This window comes from Schistocerca piceifrons, chromosome 3 (genome assembly GCF_021461385.2).
Source record: "Schistocerca piceifrons isolate TAMUIC-IGC-003096 chromosome 3, iqSchPice1.1, whole genome shotgun sequence".
Lineage (NCBI taxonomy): Eukaryota > Metazoa > Arthropoda > Insecta > Orthoptera > Acrididae > Schistocerca > Schistocerca piceifrons.
Window position 1 is genome coordinate 620,148,706 of NC_060140.1, and position 19,103 is coordinate 620,167,808.

The window sequence follows — 19,103 nt, forward strand, 5'->3', positions numbered from 1 at the left end:
ATGACACAACACAGATTCACGCTTTGGACTGGGTACGACAATTTGCTTTTGTATTTTCATCAGTTTGGCCTGTAATGCAGAAACTAGAATTGGACTAGATACGACAATTTGTTTTTGAATTTTAACCGGCATTGCCTGTAACGCAGAAACTAAAATTTATTTGCAGCGCGTAATTGACCTACGCTTCGATGAATATGTGCCGTAGCGTGCACAGGGCCCCAAGCCGTAGTAGTGCTATTTCATCTTTAGTTTTCTGCACTGCTGCCTTCTCTTTTACTATCCTTTATATCTATCAAAACAGCTCTTCAACTATCGATCTATCTAGGATTAGAAACGAGTAAAGAAAACCCGATATGACAAGTTTTACCGAAAGTGACATATTTCATTAGACACTCCAGAACTACCAGCGTAATTTTAATATCAGACAAAATTTTAATTATAAGTATCGTCAAAATTATCAGCAACAGGAACCACATTTTGGTAACAATAGAGGTTTTTCCCAACAACAGCAACAAAACCAACCGGTTAGCATACCTAACCAACAATGTAATGTGCAAGGTCAACCAAGCATTAATGTTTCGCCGCCTACATGTATAGCGTCGGCTCCGCCAAATAGTAACGCACAGCAACAAGGTAATCAGTACGTACAGAAAACACACTATTTTAACTCATACCGCAATGCACCGTATAGAAATGACCAGACGTAAATGTAATAGGCACAATTTTCAGCGTACGTTTAATAACAGTCGGTCTTACCAGCAGCAAAATCATCCGCAACAACAGATTATCATGAATGAATCAGACAGTCGGTATCATCCCAAACCTAAAGCGTCAGGACGAAATAACAGAACATTACAAATAGTCGAAATGCCACAGCATCCTCCGGCAATTAATAGCACGTCAGATAGAATTTGACTAGATACAGTACAGGTTGCATCTTCCAGCAACGCAAGCAATACTTTTGACACGCAGAATCTTGTTCACGAAAATGTTATTACTTTTGACGACATCCCAGACACTCTTTTGCAGGAAAAACCAGTTATTCAAAAAACCATTTCACACCCTGTCATTGAAGTAAAAATTGGATCATCCAAATTTTCAGCAGTAATCGATTCTGGATCACCTATGTCAGTTATAAATGAGGAAACTTTCAACGAGTGTAACAAAAAGAATACCTATCCTACGCTACCATTAGGCAAAATTAAAGTAAAAGGAGCAGTATCTGGTAAAGGAGTAGATGTAAAATTACAGACACACTTATCGTTTCACTCAAATTTTTTGATTGTTCCCTTATTGACAACAGACGTTATTTTAGGTACGAATTTTTTGGTACAATACGACGCAATTATTGACTTTCAAAATTCCTATTTAATGTTAAAGGATGAAAATGTATAACTGGCTTTAGAATTTCAGCACTCTTTATCTGCAGAAGAACAATTAATCGGACAGGGGTCATTTCTGCATCACGTAACATAGACTGTCATTCCACATTGTTCACAGATACGTACATACACAACTATAATACTCCAGACGAAGCCTACTATGACGTTAAGCAAATGATTTCTGATAAAGTAAAACAAAGCAGTGCAAATACAGACGATGAACGTACTCAAATACGCAATATTCTTTTACAGCAAGCTACAGTTTTGACAACGTCCCTGGTACTAGTCCAGTTTTATGTATGAATTTCAAGTTAAACAGCACGATACATTTAAAGTCAAACATTATCCCATTCCGTATATTCACAGAGAACAAGTTAAGAATTAATTGCAAGCTATGCTTGACCAAGGAATTATTGAACCGGCAGTTAGCCCGTACATAAACCTGCTCCATATTGTTAAGAAAAAGGATGGTTCACTTCGCCTCGTACTTGATTCGCGTCACATCAATGACATTATTATTAATGAAACAGATGGCCCACAGACACTAGAAGAACTTCTACAGAAATTTCATGGTACTGCTATTTATTCCACATTAGATTTGAAATCGTTATTTTGGCAAATTCAGCTCCATCCGAACTGCAGAAAGTACACAGCTTTTCTCTGTTTTGGTGACTGTTATCAATTTTGTAAATTACCGTTCGGTTTAACCATTTCTTCAGCAGCATTTATTTGCGGTTTGAATACTATACTTCCGACAGAATTAAAAGACAGAATCACAACGTATGTAGACGACATTCTTATTGCAGAAGTTAACTGGTCTGAACACAATTTGATTCTTGAACAACTGTTACGAACTTTTCGTGCACAAGGACTCACACTTAATCTCAGTAAATCGCACTTTGGCAAAACTTCTATATAATTTCTTGGACATGTAATTTCAGCAGAAGGCATTGCGCCTGACCCGGAAAAACTTCAAGCTTTACGTGACATTACTGTTCCTACGACGAAGAAACACCTACGCAGCTTTTTGGGTTTAATTAACTTTTTTAGTAAATTTATTCATTACTCTGCTTTAGACACCCCTAGATTATGTCAATTGATGGGTAAAAACACTATTTGGTCCTGGGATAGCCAAGCACATTCTGAATTTGTCAATATGAAACAAGCTTTGTTGAATGCACCACTTTTATCACATCCAGATCTTACTAGAAATTTTTCCATTGCCACCGACAGTTCTAACACCGCTTTAGGCGTACACATTTTTCAGGAAATTGAAGAAGACGGTACTACAGTAATTAAAAACATCGCCTTTGCGAGTCGCGTCCTGTCACCTGCTGAACGCAATTATTCTGTTACAGAACTTGAAACATTATGTGTTGTATGGGCATTTACGAGATTTCGGCATTTTCTTTATGGAAGACATACGACCGTTTACACAGATCATAGAGCTATACAGTTTTTACTTTCCGCTAAATTTACACACGACAGATTAAGCAGATGGAAACTTTATTTGCGGGAATTTAATTTTAGAATTGTTCACATTCCCGGTACACAGAATGTTGTAGCAGACGCACTATCCCGTTCTCTCAGCAACAATCAGCAAGACATCGCAACCAACTTCTGCCAAGCAAATTTTAGCGTCATGTATATTCAACAAGTTGCATTCGAAAATTTTATTTCGGCATCATTACGAGACATAGCACAAGAGCAGAGTAAAGACAACGTGTGGAAAGAAATTAAACACCTTTGGCAAGATAGGAATAATGTTACCATCAGAGACCATCACACTGTACGCAGTAACATTCTGTTTCGCCGCTCTCACCCTGACAGCAACAACTGGTTACTATGCATTCCTGACGAACTGGTTAACAAATTAATTTGGTATACTCATTTAAGTTACGCACATTATGGAGCCAGAAAATGTTTTCTTATACTGAGACAGAACTGTTATTTTGCCAACATGGAGAAACGTATTCGATGAGTTTTAGCGTCATGTAAAATCTGCCAGAAAGCTAAGTCAGACACGACTTCACATATTCCTCCGTTACATCCCATTGTACCTGTTAAATTGAGACACATGGCCGCTGTAGACATTTTTGGTCCGATTCCCAGAACTAATAGAGGTTTTTGTTACATCTTTGTCACTGTTGAACTCACTTCAAAATTTGTGACCTTCACTCCGTTACGCAAAGCTACTGCTAAATCTGTTTCGAAAGCATTTGTAAAACATTTTCTATTTCATGTAGGGCATGTATTGAAAGTAATTTCCGACAATGGATCACAATTTCGATCTGCTATATGGACACGTATGTTACGAACAAGAAACATTTCTCCGATCTATATATCCACGTATCACTCTTCTTCGAACCCTTGTGAACGACTAATGAAAGAAATTGGTAAACTATGTAGAATATACTGCTATAAAAAACATATTGATTGGGATACACACATACTGTCATTCCAGGATGTAATGAACTCCATACCAAATGAATCTACTTTGTTATCTATGACTGTTATACTGAAAAATGTTGAACCACCTAACAAAATTAAAGAATTAGTGTCCTTTCCTACATCTCGTCGACTACGACACCATGAAATAATTGACATTGCGCTGAACAACATCAAACGTGCCGCAGAGCGCTGGAGAAGACAGCAAAAACAGGTTTGTACACGCCGTGACTTTCACGTTGGACAGAAGATATTAGTACGTACACATTATTTATCCAACAGAGGAAAGAGTAGTTGCAGTAAATTTGAGCTTCTATACGCAGGTCCATACAGAATTCGCAGCATTCCTCACCCCAATGTAGTACACGTCGAAACTCTGAGAACCAGAAAAAGTAAAGGCAATCACCATGTCTCCAACATTAAACCCTTTATTGAATCAACATACTTTATGATTTATCACACTGTAACGCCATTTCCTGATTTTTATATGACCAATTATGCAATTCTATCTATGTGACTACTTACTGATGATTATCGTATTTTTTCTTGGCAAGTGCCCGACAAGGTAAGGTTAGCAGGTTGCTTTTCTTGTCGTTACACAACAGACCGTGCACATTTTTCCAGATAAAGTTACATATTTTATGACCAATTATGCAATTCTATCTATGTGAGTACTTATTGATGATTATCATATTTTTTCTTGGCAAGTGCCCGGCAAGGTAAGGTTAGCAGGTCGCTTTTCTTGTCGTTATATAGCAGACCATGCACATTTTCCATTTTTCGTGTATGTATGATTGTTTTCCTGTTTTGTTTGTATGCACTACGAAATCCTTAAGATATAACAAACACCAGTTGACTTTGACATTTTGCCTTATGATATATCAATATCTTGACTATTCTACACTTTTGGTTACTGCATTATGAGACAGTGTGTACATTTTTGCACCTCAACACTCTCTGTGTTTTTGACATAATACGTTTTCTGTCATGCTATGCTTTATGCTTAATTATATAACTAGAAACCAGTTTTTATTTACTGGGTATATGATTTAAATGCAAGATATTAATCCTTATTCATCATTTTCAGAAAGCAATAACGTGTAAAAGAAATAAATTAAACAAACCACAGTGGATTACTATGAAATGGGAATTTGACCCTCGGAATGAACGAAAGAAAATGCAATACCTTGTGATGAAGAGTAAATGGATCAGAATTAACAAGCATTAACAAGAATATACTATACACATCGTATGATAGCAGTCTTAACTAATTATTTTTCTTTCAGAATACGAGGCGATTGATGCAGGCTGTCAGATAGAACTACACATCTTAGTTTTAGTGATGAAATATGCTAGAAATAAGAAACTCTATACTATGAATAGTTGTATGAAGTAAATGGTAATATGAATAATGAAGTGTCTTTTTTTGCAGATGATAATGAATGATGATGAATAGTTATATGAAGAATATGCTAATATGAATAATGAGGTTTTTCTTTGCAGCTGATGATAGTGATGAAGTTATGTTAATATGAATAATGAAGTTTTTCTTTGCATATGAGGGTAATGATGAAGTTTTTATATTTACTGTTAGTAGTTATTTAAGTATTTGTTGCAGTTCGTTTTGACAGTATGTCTTATATCACATGGTATAATGACTGAATGTTTTGAAAAGGACAGCTAGAGTACATACATATTGAGTACACGTTTCATTACCTGTTAATTCGAAGTTCACTACTTTTCAGCATAATATGCGTTTCATCTTTCAGCTTAATAATCAATTTTGTATTTTTTCCAGGTGAAGCTATTCATGAAATTAATGTGCTATAAGCAGTTAGTTATTAAACCTGTTCTAGTACTTTCATTTTTTTACCCATTTGTGTGTGTCATTCATGAATGTGATCACATATACTCTACTTGTTCATAATCTTGCTACAACTGACTCATGACGAATGACGTTACTAATCCTTATTTGCAGAAATAAGTCAAAAGCAAATATTTTCATGCCCCAGCAATTAATTATCGATCCCAACGCAATGCATTGCTGGCACAAAAAAAATGTATTACCAGTCCCAAATAATGCTACTAGTTTAAGAGATATTTATAGTACTAAATCTAATGCAGATTTGTCAGATGTATTGAATCCATTATATCTATGTATTATTGGAACACAGACCTTGAGTAATAGTTACAGTGTGTTACATTTTAAATATGTCCTATGTCACTTGAATGATGAGTTCTGAAAAATACTGAATAATGTTTTATAAAACTATATGAATACTTTGTAACTGGCCAATGAATGCCACTGTTTCTTATATTTTAAATTTGTCTTATGTCACTTACATGCTAATATATATGAATACCAGTAGCTTGATGCTACACTCATTAACTCCTGTTTTGAATGATGACTTCTGAACAATGCATAAAAATGGTTTGTAACTGGCCAATGAATGCCAATGAATACTATAACTAGATGAGTTATGTAAATGCTATGCCATTAATTAACTCTTGCTTTGAATGATCACTTCTGAATAATGCATAGAAACGATTTGTAACTGGCCAATGAGTGCCAATGATTACTACAACTAGATGAATTATGTTAATGCTATACCATTAATTAACTCTTGTTTTGAATGATGGCTTCTGAACAATGCATAAATATGGTTTTTAACTGGCCAATGAGTGCCAATATTTAGTGTAATCTGATAACTTAAGAATAATGTTCTGTAATACTCCATACATAGTACAGAAATGTTTAGTAACTAGGCAATGAGTGCCAACAATTACTCAAATCGGTTAGTAGACTAGCGTAATTCTCTACGATGATTAGCATAAGACTTAATGTCCTTCACCTTCTGACCTAATTACCAGAAATTACTGCAATATCCGTTTGTCCTGTCTATCCTCATGATCATGGAGCACTATATTTGGTTTTTGCACTAATCCTACGTTGGTGTACCTCATAAGAATGTGGTGTTGACGCATCATGCTGTCCAACACCTTGAACGATGGAGATGTTATTATGGTCCCACTGTTTGGTGTACCTAATGTACTACCAAAATGATAACATCGGATATTAATACGACATTTCAGTGTCTTGGCTACACTGATTCATACTTCAGGAAAGAGAACTTCAGATTGTCTCACTTGGTGTTGTGCTTCTGTAGACAGATATGGACTTTCAGTGCAGCTACGTGCAACCTACTGTGCTACAACCATGATGCAATCCTTCCCTTTCCTTTCCTAGTTCTTGTAAAATGGTAAAAAATATATACAGTGTGTGTGCACTTTATGTCATTTGTTAATATTTTTATACTCATTGCGTATACATTTTGTCATTTCTTATATATACAGTGTGTGTGCACTTTATGTCATTTGTTAATATGTTTTGTAACCATTGCATATACATTTTGTCATTTCTTGATATGTTCTGTACTCAGTGCAAGTGCACTCAATTTCATTTCATGTTCTGCACTTATATATCTATGTATATACTCTGTGACTGTAAACTTAGTTAATTAAGCAGATTTTAGAAAAGTTTGTTGTTCATGGCAAGTCCAATTGATTCACCATCGCTGCCAAATTTTTGCCCCCCCAGTGGAGGGTTATGTACGAGGTCCGAGCAGATGTAATTTCAATGTATTGCTCATGCGCTGCCTGCGATATGCAAGGTCTCTGACCAGAGAGCAGTGCTGATTGCAGTAGGAACTGTGTAGCTGTAGCAGTAAGTTGTGGCTAGTCTGGAGTCTGCTCTGGTCTGGTCTGGTGTATCATGTTGGCTGGCCCAGTCGCGGTGCAGCGATGCCGGAGTCTCAGTATTATTGTATAAGGTAAAAAGCAGCCTCGCGTATATGTTGTAATGTTATCTCAAGTCCCACATAAACGTTTTAAAAATCTCGTAATAATAATCTTGCTCATAAAAAGTAACTTTTAACAACCATTCACTTCAATTTAAGGAATTTACAAATTTCTCCTATCCATGATCATCCCGATTGTTGCAAAAGAAAAAAAAAATCAGTTGCTTCCTTTCATAAATCAGAGATATATCGGCCAGCATTGCACAGAGCTGTGCCGGAAAAATTTATTGTAAGAGCAGATATATCTGGCGACTTCATTGAGGTAAGAATTTTTTCCTTTTTTATTCAGAATGATCTTTCAGGGCCATGACGCAGCACTGCTGTCGTCCAAAATTTACCAGGTTAAATTCACAGTGAATTATTGAAAAGTCATAAGTGATCGACAATTTAATTGAGAGGTTAGTTACATTGTTTTATTACCAGGTTACTGAATTTTTTTTTTATTGGGACATTACACTCAATGTGAACGACATAATTATAATTTTTACTGTTGAGAGGTTTAGGAATTTTTCTGGTTTGAGGTTACGCTAAATGTGAATGAATTTTGAGCTTAGATTAAATCAGAAAGAATTTTGTGTGGAGGTTAATGTGAAAAGAATTTTGTAGGGAGGTTACAAATGAGAAAGAATTCTGTTTTGAGGTTACACTAAATGGGAACGAATTTTGGTGGGGAATGTTATTCATATTATTTACTTTAATATATTTTGTGGGGGGGTTAGAAGGCGCTACCCCACTTTTAATTATGAGTTAAACTGCAACATATTCTCATTTTTTGTGATCCTACAGGAGCATTTTTCGTCCAGTTTAATTTATTTCTCTGCTACAGAAGAGCATCTCACTCATATGAAAAGAATTTTATGGGCCAGTAGAACGTGTAATAGTTTACTTACGTGAAACTGAAAATTAATTTTACATCTCAGACAGGATTTTAAGTGCACAAAAATTTTGCATGTGTTCCAATACTACAACAATACAGGGTTCTAACAACCCTTCTGATGATAACTCTGACACTTTACAGCATATTTCTCCGTGTTACGTCACTTCACAGACTACGTTTCCGCCTCACACTGGAATTTACGTGTGTATTTCACCTGTACAAGTAGTATAACTATGAACCTCTGTATATCTGGAACGGGTAAAGATATCAGGACAATTTTCAAGGTCGTTCTATATCGGGATCTTAGGATATAAAAAAAATTACGGTCATTTAGTGTCCATAGCCCAGCTGGAATCCGCGGCTCGGTTTTGGTATCAAAAAATCATGTTTCGTTGCTCGGTAGCGGATACAGATTTTTGGAAACGGAAAGATGGCACTTCTATGTAAATTCCTAGGGAATATGCCGCTAAAATTTGAGCAATTTTTCGCGGTTAGTGTTTTAGATATACGTTACTGTCGGCGAAAAAATGGTAAAAAGCCTTTCTTAGAGGTGTTCCCAGGAAGCGCCCATGAAATAAATAATGCTTCCTTAAGCCGTTAACGCGCAATACAGACCGCACCTAATGCCAAAAGAACGAACCAATTTGCTCCATTTGCCTAAACTGGAGGAAGTGTGTAATACTCAAATTTTGAACCTGTGCTGTAGGATAGTTGAAATGGTCCTTGTGGTGGTTGTACAAATGGTCCCTAGCCCAAGTGCTATCCAAAACACTTGACTGTACCTTCCTATCACCAACAGTACATGAGATACGAGCCCAGGAAAAATCCCGCCTGTGCGCAGCGTTTTGGAACATATTGGTAAGCATGGTGTCCTACACATACCAGTTACAACGTCCTTCACAAGCGCGTGGAAGTTTGGGTCGGTCTGGCAAGCGTGCTCGGCTTGCCGTAGTGTTTAAGGTGACCGCTCGCCATAAGCGGGAAATCCGAATTCGAGTCCCTGCCGGTAAAAATCTTCATATACACTCCTGGAAATTGAAATAAGAACACCGTGAATTCATTGTCCCAGGAAGGGGAAACTTTATTGGCACATTCCTGGGGTCAGATACATCACATGATCACACTGACAGAACCACAGGCACATAGACACAGGCAACAGAGCATGCACAATGTCGGCACTAGTACAGTGTATATCCACCTTTCGCAGCAATGCAGGCTGCTATTATCCCATGGAGACGATCGTAGAGATGCTGGATGTAGTCCTGTGGAACGGCTTGCCATGCCATTTCCACCTGGCGCCTCAGTTGGACCAGCGTTCGTGCTGGACGTGCAGACCGCGTGAGACGACGCTTCATCCAGTCCCAAACATGCTCAATGGGGGACAGATCCGGAGATCTTGCTGGCCAGCGTAGCTGACTTACACCTTCTAGAGCACGTTGGGTGGCACGGGATACATGCGGACGTGCATTGTCCTGTTGGAACAGCAAGTTCCCTTGCCGGTCTAGGAATGGTAGAACGATGGGTTCGATGACGGTTTGGATGTACCGTGCACTATTCAGTGTCCCCTCGACGATCACCAGTGGTGTACGGCCAGTGTAGGAGTTCGCTCCCCACATCAAGATGCCGGGTGTTGGCCCTGTGTGCCTCGGTCGTATGCAGTCCTGATTGTGGTGCTCACCTGCACGGCGCCAAACACGCATACGACCATCATTGGCACCAAGGCAGAAGCGACTCTCATCGCTGAAGACGACACGTCTCCATTCGTCCCTCCATTCACGCCTGTCGCGACACCACTGGAGGCGGGCTGCACGATGTTGGGGCGTGAGCGGAAGACGGCCTAACGGTGTGCGGGACCGTAGCCCAGCTTCATGGAGACGGTTGCGAATGGTCCTCGCCGATACCCCAGGAGCAACAGTGTCCCTAATTTGCTGGGAAGTGGCGGTGTGGTCCCCTACGGCACTGCGTAGGATCCTACGGTCTTGGCGTGCATCCGTGCGTCGCTGCGGTCCGGTCCCAGGTCGACGGGCACGTGCACCTTCCGCCGACCACTGGCGACAACATCGATGTACTGTGGAGACCTCACGCCCCACGTGTTGAGCAATTCGGCGGTACGTCCACCCGGCCTCCCGCATGCCCACTATACGCCCTCGCTCAAAGTCCGTGAACTGCACATACGGTTCACGTCCACGCTGTCGCGGCATGCTACCAGTGTTAAAGACTGCGATGGAGCTCCGTATGCCACGGCAAACTGGCTGACACTGACGGCGGCGGTGCACAAATGCTGCGCAGCTAGCGCCATTCGACGGCCAACACCGCGGTTCCTGGCGTGTCCGCTGTGCCGTGCGTGTGATCATTGCTTGTACAGCCCTCTCACAGTGTCCGGAGCAAGTATGGTGGGTCTGACACACCGGTTTCAATGTGTTCTTTTTTCCATTTCCAGGAGTGTATTATGAGTAAAATAGATACAGCTGACGTAATATGCAAATCAGTTTCGTTGATTTTACTTACTTGTCGTATGCGGTACAGTAGAAAGGAAGCAAGATTATATTTGAGGGTGATTTGGCGATTTAAGTGCTGCTGCCACCTCTGGCAGTAGCAATGGATCCAACCAGGCTACTCATCGACTAGAACTGAATTCGTATAACAAATATTAGTACGCCATTTGACGCCGCTTTACGTCTATACCAGAGTTGTACAATCGTAGTGGAGGCGAATGGGGCGCGCCAGTCTCTCATTATCATGCCCAGATGCTCCAATGGGAGAGAGATCTTGAGAACATGTTGGCTACGTCATGGCGACCATGAAGTTACGGCACAGCCACCGGCCTCAACTCGTCGTAAAGGTAATACCTTTTCTGCAAATTCTCTGTGCGAACCATACAAAAGCACACTGCACACTGACAGTAAGTGTTGAGCAAAATGGCAAGGCCGTTCTCCTTGAAGCCTCTGCTCTCACACCCGTTCATCCTCATCTTAGACACAGAAGTGGGACACGTCTGAAAAGACGAGGTGGTGCCACACCTGTGACCCGTGCTGCTTTTGGTGTTATCTCTGTCGGCACACCTTCCTCCACTCCTGTATCAAGAGATGTCGCAACAGTAGTCCTCTGGCTGTGAAAGTAGGATGAAAACCGAGAGCAGACACCGTGTGCAACAGCTAACCAAAGTCTGTCATATTCTCTTTCTAGATGTAAAACTACGATAGCGGCTGATGTGTGCGCCTGTGAGGTCGTGTATATCCTCTTCAGTCCCCAGCACATATTCAAAGTCCAAATGAGCTGCATTTGTGTTAACTGCTTTGTGTTAATGCTAGTTAATAAAAAATGACCCTCAAAAAAATTTTGAAATCATAGCGAATTATATGCAAATGGTATCATGCGGTTCTAGGCGCTTCAGTCCGGAACCGCGCGACCACTACGGTTGCAGGTTCGAATCCTGACTCGGGCATGGGTGTGTGTGATGTACTTAGGTTACTTAAGTTTATGTAGTTCTAAGTTCTAGGGGACTGATGACCTCAGATGTTAAGTCGCATAGTGCTCAGAGACATTTGAACCATTTGGTATCATGCGAGTATGATATTTCGGGACTTAAGCAGGACAGTCATACAAACAACTATACAGTTTCATTTTGCTTTATAGCCATATAAAATGTTCATAAACAGCACACATAACCAACATACGCCCATCACTGGCTCCAAGACAGAACCAGCTTTCATCAGAAAACACAACAGACCTCCAACCTGCCCTCGAATGAGCTCTTGCTTGACACCCCTGAAGCGGCAAATGGCTGACGTTTGAGCTCAGTGGAATGCACGCTGCAGAGCATCTGGATCGGAGCTGCTCTTAAAGTAACCGATTTGTAACAGCATCACTATGGTGCCGACTGCTGCTCAGATTGCTGCTGCAGATATAGTACGATGCACCAGAGCCACATGCTAAAAACGTTGGTCTTCCCTCTCGGTGTCCGCAGCTCGTGGTCTCGCAGTAGCGTTCTCTCTTCCCGAGCGCAGGGTGCCGGGTTCGATTCCCGGCGGGGTCAGGGATTTTCACCCGCCTCGAGATGACTGGGTGTTGTTGTGTCGTCTTCATCATCATTCATCCCCATTACGGTCGGAGGAAGGCAATGGCCAACACCTCCAGTAGGACTTTGCCTAGTACGGTGGTGCGAGTCTCCCGCACCGTTGCCCTTCGCTCTGTCAAGGACTATGGGACATCATCATTCCTCTCGGTAGTGCCACTTGGCCGTCCGGACCACGGTCTTCTTGCGACCGTACATTCCAGTGACCACCACTGCCAGCAATCATGTATGCTGGCTACATTCCTGCCAAGAATTTCGCAGTATCGACTAAGGATCATGCAGCGGCTCATAGCCAGTGAGGTACTGATAATGGCGTCTTGGTCGCCTTAGAGGCATTCTTGACTAACCTCAACTCTCCACGTCAGATGCCAAAGGTAACTAATGCTCACGACTGTTAAGCGTATATTTAAAGCAAACCGGATTTGCATCCTCATAGTGACCTGTTAGCACCCCTCTTACGCGACATGCGCGAAATTTTAGTAGACATCATCTTTCAAGTGCACGAACGCGTTCTACCAACTTTCGTTTATGTCGCGCAACCCCTTCTTGGTGTTGCGAGTTTTGCCTTCAGTGTATCGTATTCAAAAACAAACATGCGTTAGAGGCCACTAAAGATCCTTCACGGATAAAAGGAAGCAAAACACCTACGCCACAGCAGAACCAGTTCTTCATTTAGTTGAGTTAGACGAACTACATCCAAAGAACAGATTATTTACAGACTTACATACCGTAAACAGTTTAGATAAAAAGAGAACAGACTCTTTTGAAATGTGACGCTGTAGAAGAATGCCTATGATAACTAATGCGTATGTACTGCATTCTACAGAAAAGAGAAGTTTTTGATGCACAGCTTAACAGAAAGAGTAGCTTAATGGGGCACATCCTGAGGCATCGGCAAATTGTCAATTTGGCAGTCGAGAGAAGCTTTGGTGAGAAAAATTCTAGAGAGAGACAAACGCATGAATACAGTAGAAAGGTTAAAGTGATGTAGTAGCTGTTCAGAGATCAACAACGTTCTTGCTCAGGGTAGACTAGCACAGACAGCTGCATCAAACCAGTTCTTGGACTTAAGCCCACAACTACAGTAACAACAGGTTTGTATTTCCTTAGAAACTTAAATATAATCTCAAGAATAAAGAGCAAATAACCTTTGAGTATCCCTAGACCTAGAAGACGTTGTTGCGTGGAATGTAGTGCCTAATAATATAGCACGTAGTTTGGAACGTGAACGGAACAACTAATTATACAGTACACTTACCCTGAACCGAAGCGGTCCAACCGGCGGCTTGACAAAGGGTATGTTGTAGAAGGCCAGGAAGTGGCGACCCTGGTAGGACTGCTTGGCGGTGCCACGCACGGCTCCGTGGCGAGTCCGCACCACTCGCTTGGCGGCTTCCGCGTCGGCGCCGGTCGCAGCCGCCAGCAGCAGCAGCAGCAGCAGCGCAGCGGCTACAGCCGCAGCCGACGATGGCGACTGCAGTCTAACCATGGCTGTTGTGGCCCGTAGATAGCGGAGCAATTGTTTTTACGGCTGTGTTGTTTCAATGATTAAAAGCCTCGCAAGGTGCTCGACGACTGACGCACAACCGTATCTACAAGGCTATAGATAATGTCACAGTACCGTTCCACACAGTCTTCCGCAGAAACCGTACCTGCTGGGCGCAGGTGTTGGCAATGCCATAGTAGATAGAAGCTAGTTTTAAAAGAGGACTGAAAACATCAATGACATTCCTAGACTTAACAACTGCATACGATAGTGTCTGATAAGATGGACTTATCTGAAGACAGTGATTCCATGCCTTCAACGTACATCACTCCTAAATAATATACTTAGTAACCGCAATTTTAAAGCGGCCAGTGTAATGGACGTTAGTAAGTCATTTGAGATACACTATGTGATTTAAATTATCCGGACACCTGGCTGAAAATGACTTACGAGTTCGTGGCGCCCTCCATCGGTAATGCTGGAATTCAGTATGGTGTTGGCCCACCCTTAGCCTTGATGACAACTTCCACTCTCGCAGGCATACGTTCAATCAGGTGCTGGAAGGTCTCTTGGGGGATGGCAGCCCATTCTTCACGGAGTGCTGCACTGAGGAGAGGTATCGATGTGAGTCGGTGAGGGCTGCATTCCGTTCCCAGTGAAATACTAAGAAAAGACTTAAAAACAATATTTATAAAGAAGAGACTTTTAAAAATTGAATAATAAATGGACACTAGCCGCTCAGGCGAACATGTATTTTTCTCGTGTATCCGTATTATAATAATTTCTCTGTGTGATTTTCGAGGGCAAAGAAATCTGCCAGGAAGTTTCATATCAGCGCAAACTCCGCTGTAGAATGAAAATCTCATTCTGGAAACATCCCCCAGGCTGTGGCTAAGCCATGTCTCCGCAATATCCTTTCTTTCAGGAGTGCTAGTTCTGCAAGGTTCGCAGGAGAGCTTCTGTTAAGTTTGGAAGGTAGGAGACGAGGTACTGGCAGAAGTACAGCTGTGAGGACGAGGCGTGAGTCGTCGTTGGGTAGCTCAGTTGGTAGAGCACGTGCCCGCGAAAGGCAAAGGTCCCGAGTTCGAGTCTCGGTCCGGCACACAGTTTTAATCTGCCAGGAAGTTTCATGATTAAATATTGTTGTTCACCTTTAATTTGTAAGAGGTGATCCCGATTTCATGTCCACCTTCCTTAAATTAACCTGCATTCGAGTAATTTACAGTGCAAAATCGCAGCGACCGATGCAGCCAACGACGCCATTACTTGGCGATATTAACCTATAAAACTTAGCGGGAGCGAAAAACTCGCCCCCTATTAACATAATATAATTTTTTTCTCCACAGCCGCGCGACGTTGCAGAAACTACGTAGCTTTAAGATTTTTATTTTCAGTACAAACGCGAGAGCCAGAGCCAGGACTCCGACTACAATGCAATGGTTAACGGATGTAAGAAAAAATATTCTCGCGCGTATGTGGGCCGCAATTGTAATTAATAATTAAAGATTTTTTGCTTTAAAGTGAACTGACTAGCCGAGGAAATTAATACGAAAAGTTTATTCCATTGTTCAACTTAGGTGCTCATGTTTTAATATTCAGCGAGTCTTACAGTCATTAACGTAATAAATAATTTCCACTAAAGATTAATATTGTTAAAATAGAGACAACATCACAAAAACATTTAATTGTAAATCAAAATTGAATGAAATATCTGTTTGATTAAGGCCCACCACGTACGTCGGCAACAACCACCATTATCAATCAATTTGTGTAGTAAATAATAAATTAAATTACGACGGCTGACGGACGCGAGATTGGCGCCGCAACTTTGGGGCCCGATCAAAGAAAATGCGAGATTTATTAGTATGATACTTACTATTGTAATAATGTAGTTATGTATGTGCCTAATTGTTGTAAAATAGTAATGCCTATATCACTTCTTTTATATGTACAACAACAAAACCACACCCTGAGGAGGTCTGGAGAAGAAAAAGTGTAGAAAAGAAGAAAGATTACATGAAAGAGGAAAAAATGTAAGGCCTATTGTGAAAGCATCCTGCGTAGCTCTGTGCGGAATATCGAACCCACAAGCACATGAGATACCTTCGGTGAAAAAAAAAAATAGTAAGTAGAGTGCAAATTAAATTGTGTGTATTTCTGTATTTATACGCTTATTTTTGGATGGGATAATTATTCGTGTGTGTGTTAGTGTTAATGATTTGTCAGTAGCTTAAAGTGAATTTACTATGGGAAAAATAGGATAACCAAAGGCGTCTGCACCAGACGAACAAAATCTTGCTAATACGGAGAGTGAGGTTCAGACGCGAAACGTGAGCGGAGCGAACCCCAAGCCACCGCCTCAGATAACTTTATTTCCGGAGCGGGGGCCGAGGATTTGGGGACAGCGAATGACGCTCCACAACAAAATGGGAATCTACCACCGACGACCCTAATGTATACTCAGGAGTCCAATCGAGTGCTAGATTAAGCGGGGCACCAGTATGTTCACCGATTGCAGACCCGTTTGCAGAATTTATGCGCAGGTTAGAAGAAAGAGACAGGGAGAGAGATAAGATATGTGCTCAGATGCTCTGTGAGCAAGAGCAAAAAAGAGAACAGAAAGAAAGGGAAAAGAAAAAATGTCAGAACAGAGGGAAAGAGAAAGAGATGAGAAACTTTCTCAAATGCCCATGAGCGTGAGCAGAAAGATAGAGAGAGATAACAAAGACTAGAAACGAAACCAGACAGTACCCAAAGCGAACTTGCCGAGACGCGAGACGCTTACAGAGAAATACCTGATCTTATGCAAAGCCTAGCCGGCGAGATGCAAAAACTACAGATATCGCAGGCCAGGCTAGAAGACAGTCTCCAGACTTGATCCAACCGCGTGGATAATGTGGAGACAGATGCACGGAAAAGTATTGATACACATTTGGAAGTGCAAGCTCAAGAAGTCGAAAAAGAATTTAATGTATGGCTGGAAGTCAAGGATCTCGAGATATCTGCGAAGATTGAAAGCGACGTAAAAACAGCTGTAGAACAAGCGACTGCGGCCACAAGTGTGAATATTGACGCTAGCGCTGCCGCACTACACGCTGAATTAACACGGATCAAATCCCGTGTGACTGCGAAGTTGCCGAATTGGTACCAGAAGGTCGCGCGGAGAGTATGTTGGAAAGGAATGTAAACAGTGGCGGACAGATAATGAATCCGACTCAGCGTACTGATCAGTATAATAACGCAGACGGTATGCAGGGCGCGAGTGCGCAACCGCAACCTAATGTGAATTACGGGCACGAACAATATGCGATACCGTGCAGCGAACATCACGGAGTAATGAATGACACAGAAAGTAGCAATCAGATGTGCAAAAAGGAGGAGAATGTGATAAAACACAGAACATTCCAACCCTTCAATAGTGAAAAACGAAGTGTCCACGCTGTGGTATTCATTAAGAGCTTCAGGAATGTGTTACCCAGGACATGGACGGAAAGACAAAGAATAAAGTTCGTGGCCTCCTTTATTCAAACAAGGTGACGCGGCACTGTGGGCCACCGACGTGTCCGATAAATGTCTAACGATGCAACTGTTTGAAGGTGCATTCTTGCAAAAATTCTGGTCCGATAGCGTCCAAGAAAGACTACACAAGGAGTTGTAAAGTCCGTAAATACACAATCCTAAGGTGGGAACGTTACGCAGATATTTAGAAAAGTATATAAACAAAACCAGGTACTGGGACGAGCCCATGTCCGATCGCGACATAATCGGATTAATAAAAATGAGGTTGCCCAGTGAAATTAAAAAATATTTAATCAATGTGCCGGAATAAGATATAGAACAATTCACGGAAATAGTGGACTTATTGATCGAAGACATGAAAACCGAAAACAAGTGGAACCATGCAGGCTGTAATCAACAAAAAGCCGATTACAATGGCAGCAACAGTAACAGTAGTAACTTAGTGCCAAATGGTAACGGGAATAGGCAAGAGCATCGGCAACAGAATCGAGGCACAAGCAATGGCAGTGGTTATAACGGCAACGGCTATAATCGTCAAAATCAGAAGTGACGTCGTGATGGACGCGTGACTAGTGGATATAATGGTAACGGCAATCCGCAATGGCGGAACAATCGAAACCAGTGGCGTGGTTATATTGAACCGACACCACAGTGGCAACAAAACACAGCGCCACAATGGAACGTCAACCCAGGTCTGTCACAGAACATGTCAGGAAGTTACAACCGACCAAGGCAAAACCAGAGCCACGAACAGTATCAAAATACGCCATCGGGGAGGCAGGGCGGCCAACCCAACAGTAACAACAACAACAACAACAAGCACAATGTGAGATTAGTGGAAGTGGCAGACAATTGTCAACTCACTAATGCTCAATACGCTCTCCGTTGTTGGCTGCAGGATGGTGTAGTGAGGGCATATTCCTGATGACACCCATAAACTTTGTATGCTGAGATACAATGAAGAAATAAAAATAGAAAAGGAACTTGTAGACATGCCGCAGAAATGTAAGCGAACCAAAAAAGTGTTGTGCAGGCTATATTGCAAGCAGATACGTACGGAGCACCAATACAGATAATAGTCGATACCGGTGCGTCAACCAACGTCATTAGCGCAAATCTTTACAAAATAATAGAATACCAGTATTGTCAGTGAAGAACTGTCGCGTAACGGCTGCTATAGATGCACAATCTCATATCATAAAGCACCAGGTGCAAGTGGAATTTACGGAAGGAAATGAAGCAATGAAAAGCTCGTTCCTAGTAGTTAAGGGATTAGGTGTTGCTTGCATCCTGGGGATGGAATTTTTAAGCCAGAGGGACGCAAAAATCGACCTCTTGTGCGGGGAAGTAATCCTTATGAATGAGAGTAGACGTGCAATTTTGCCATTGTTGAGGACACGGGAAGTTCACGGTAAATACTGCCGGCCGGAGCTTTCATTCTAGATTCGAAGGCATACAG

General features: G+C 41.5%; 1 protein-coding gene across 1 annotated transcript in view; it reads right to left on the reverse strand.

Annotated features, from left to right (window-relative positions):
* Nucleotides 1–14,128, reverse strand: part of LOC124788900 (juvenile hormone esterase-like) — a 151,073-nt gene extending 136,945 nt beyond the window's left edge. Inside the window, exon 1 of the mRNA XM_047256182.1 lies at nt 13,898–14,128. Within this exon, the coding sequence (XP_047112138.1) occupies nt 13,898–14,128 (231 nt within the window). The remainder of the gene's footprint in view (nt 1–13,897) is intronic.
* Nucleotides 14,129–19,103: the final 4,975 nt, after the last annotated feature.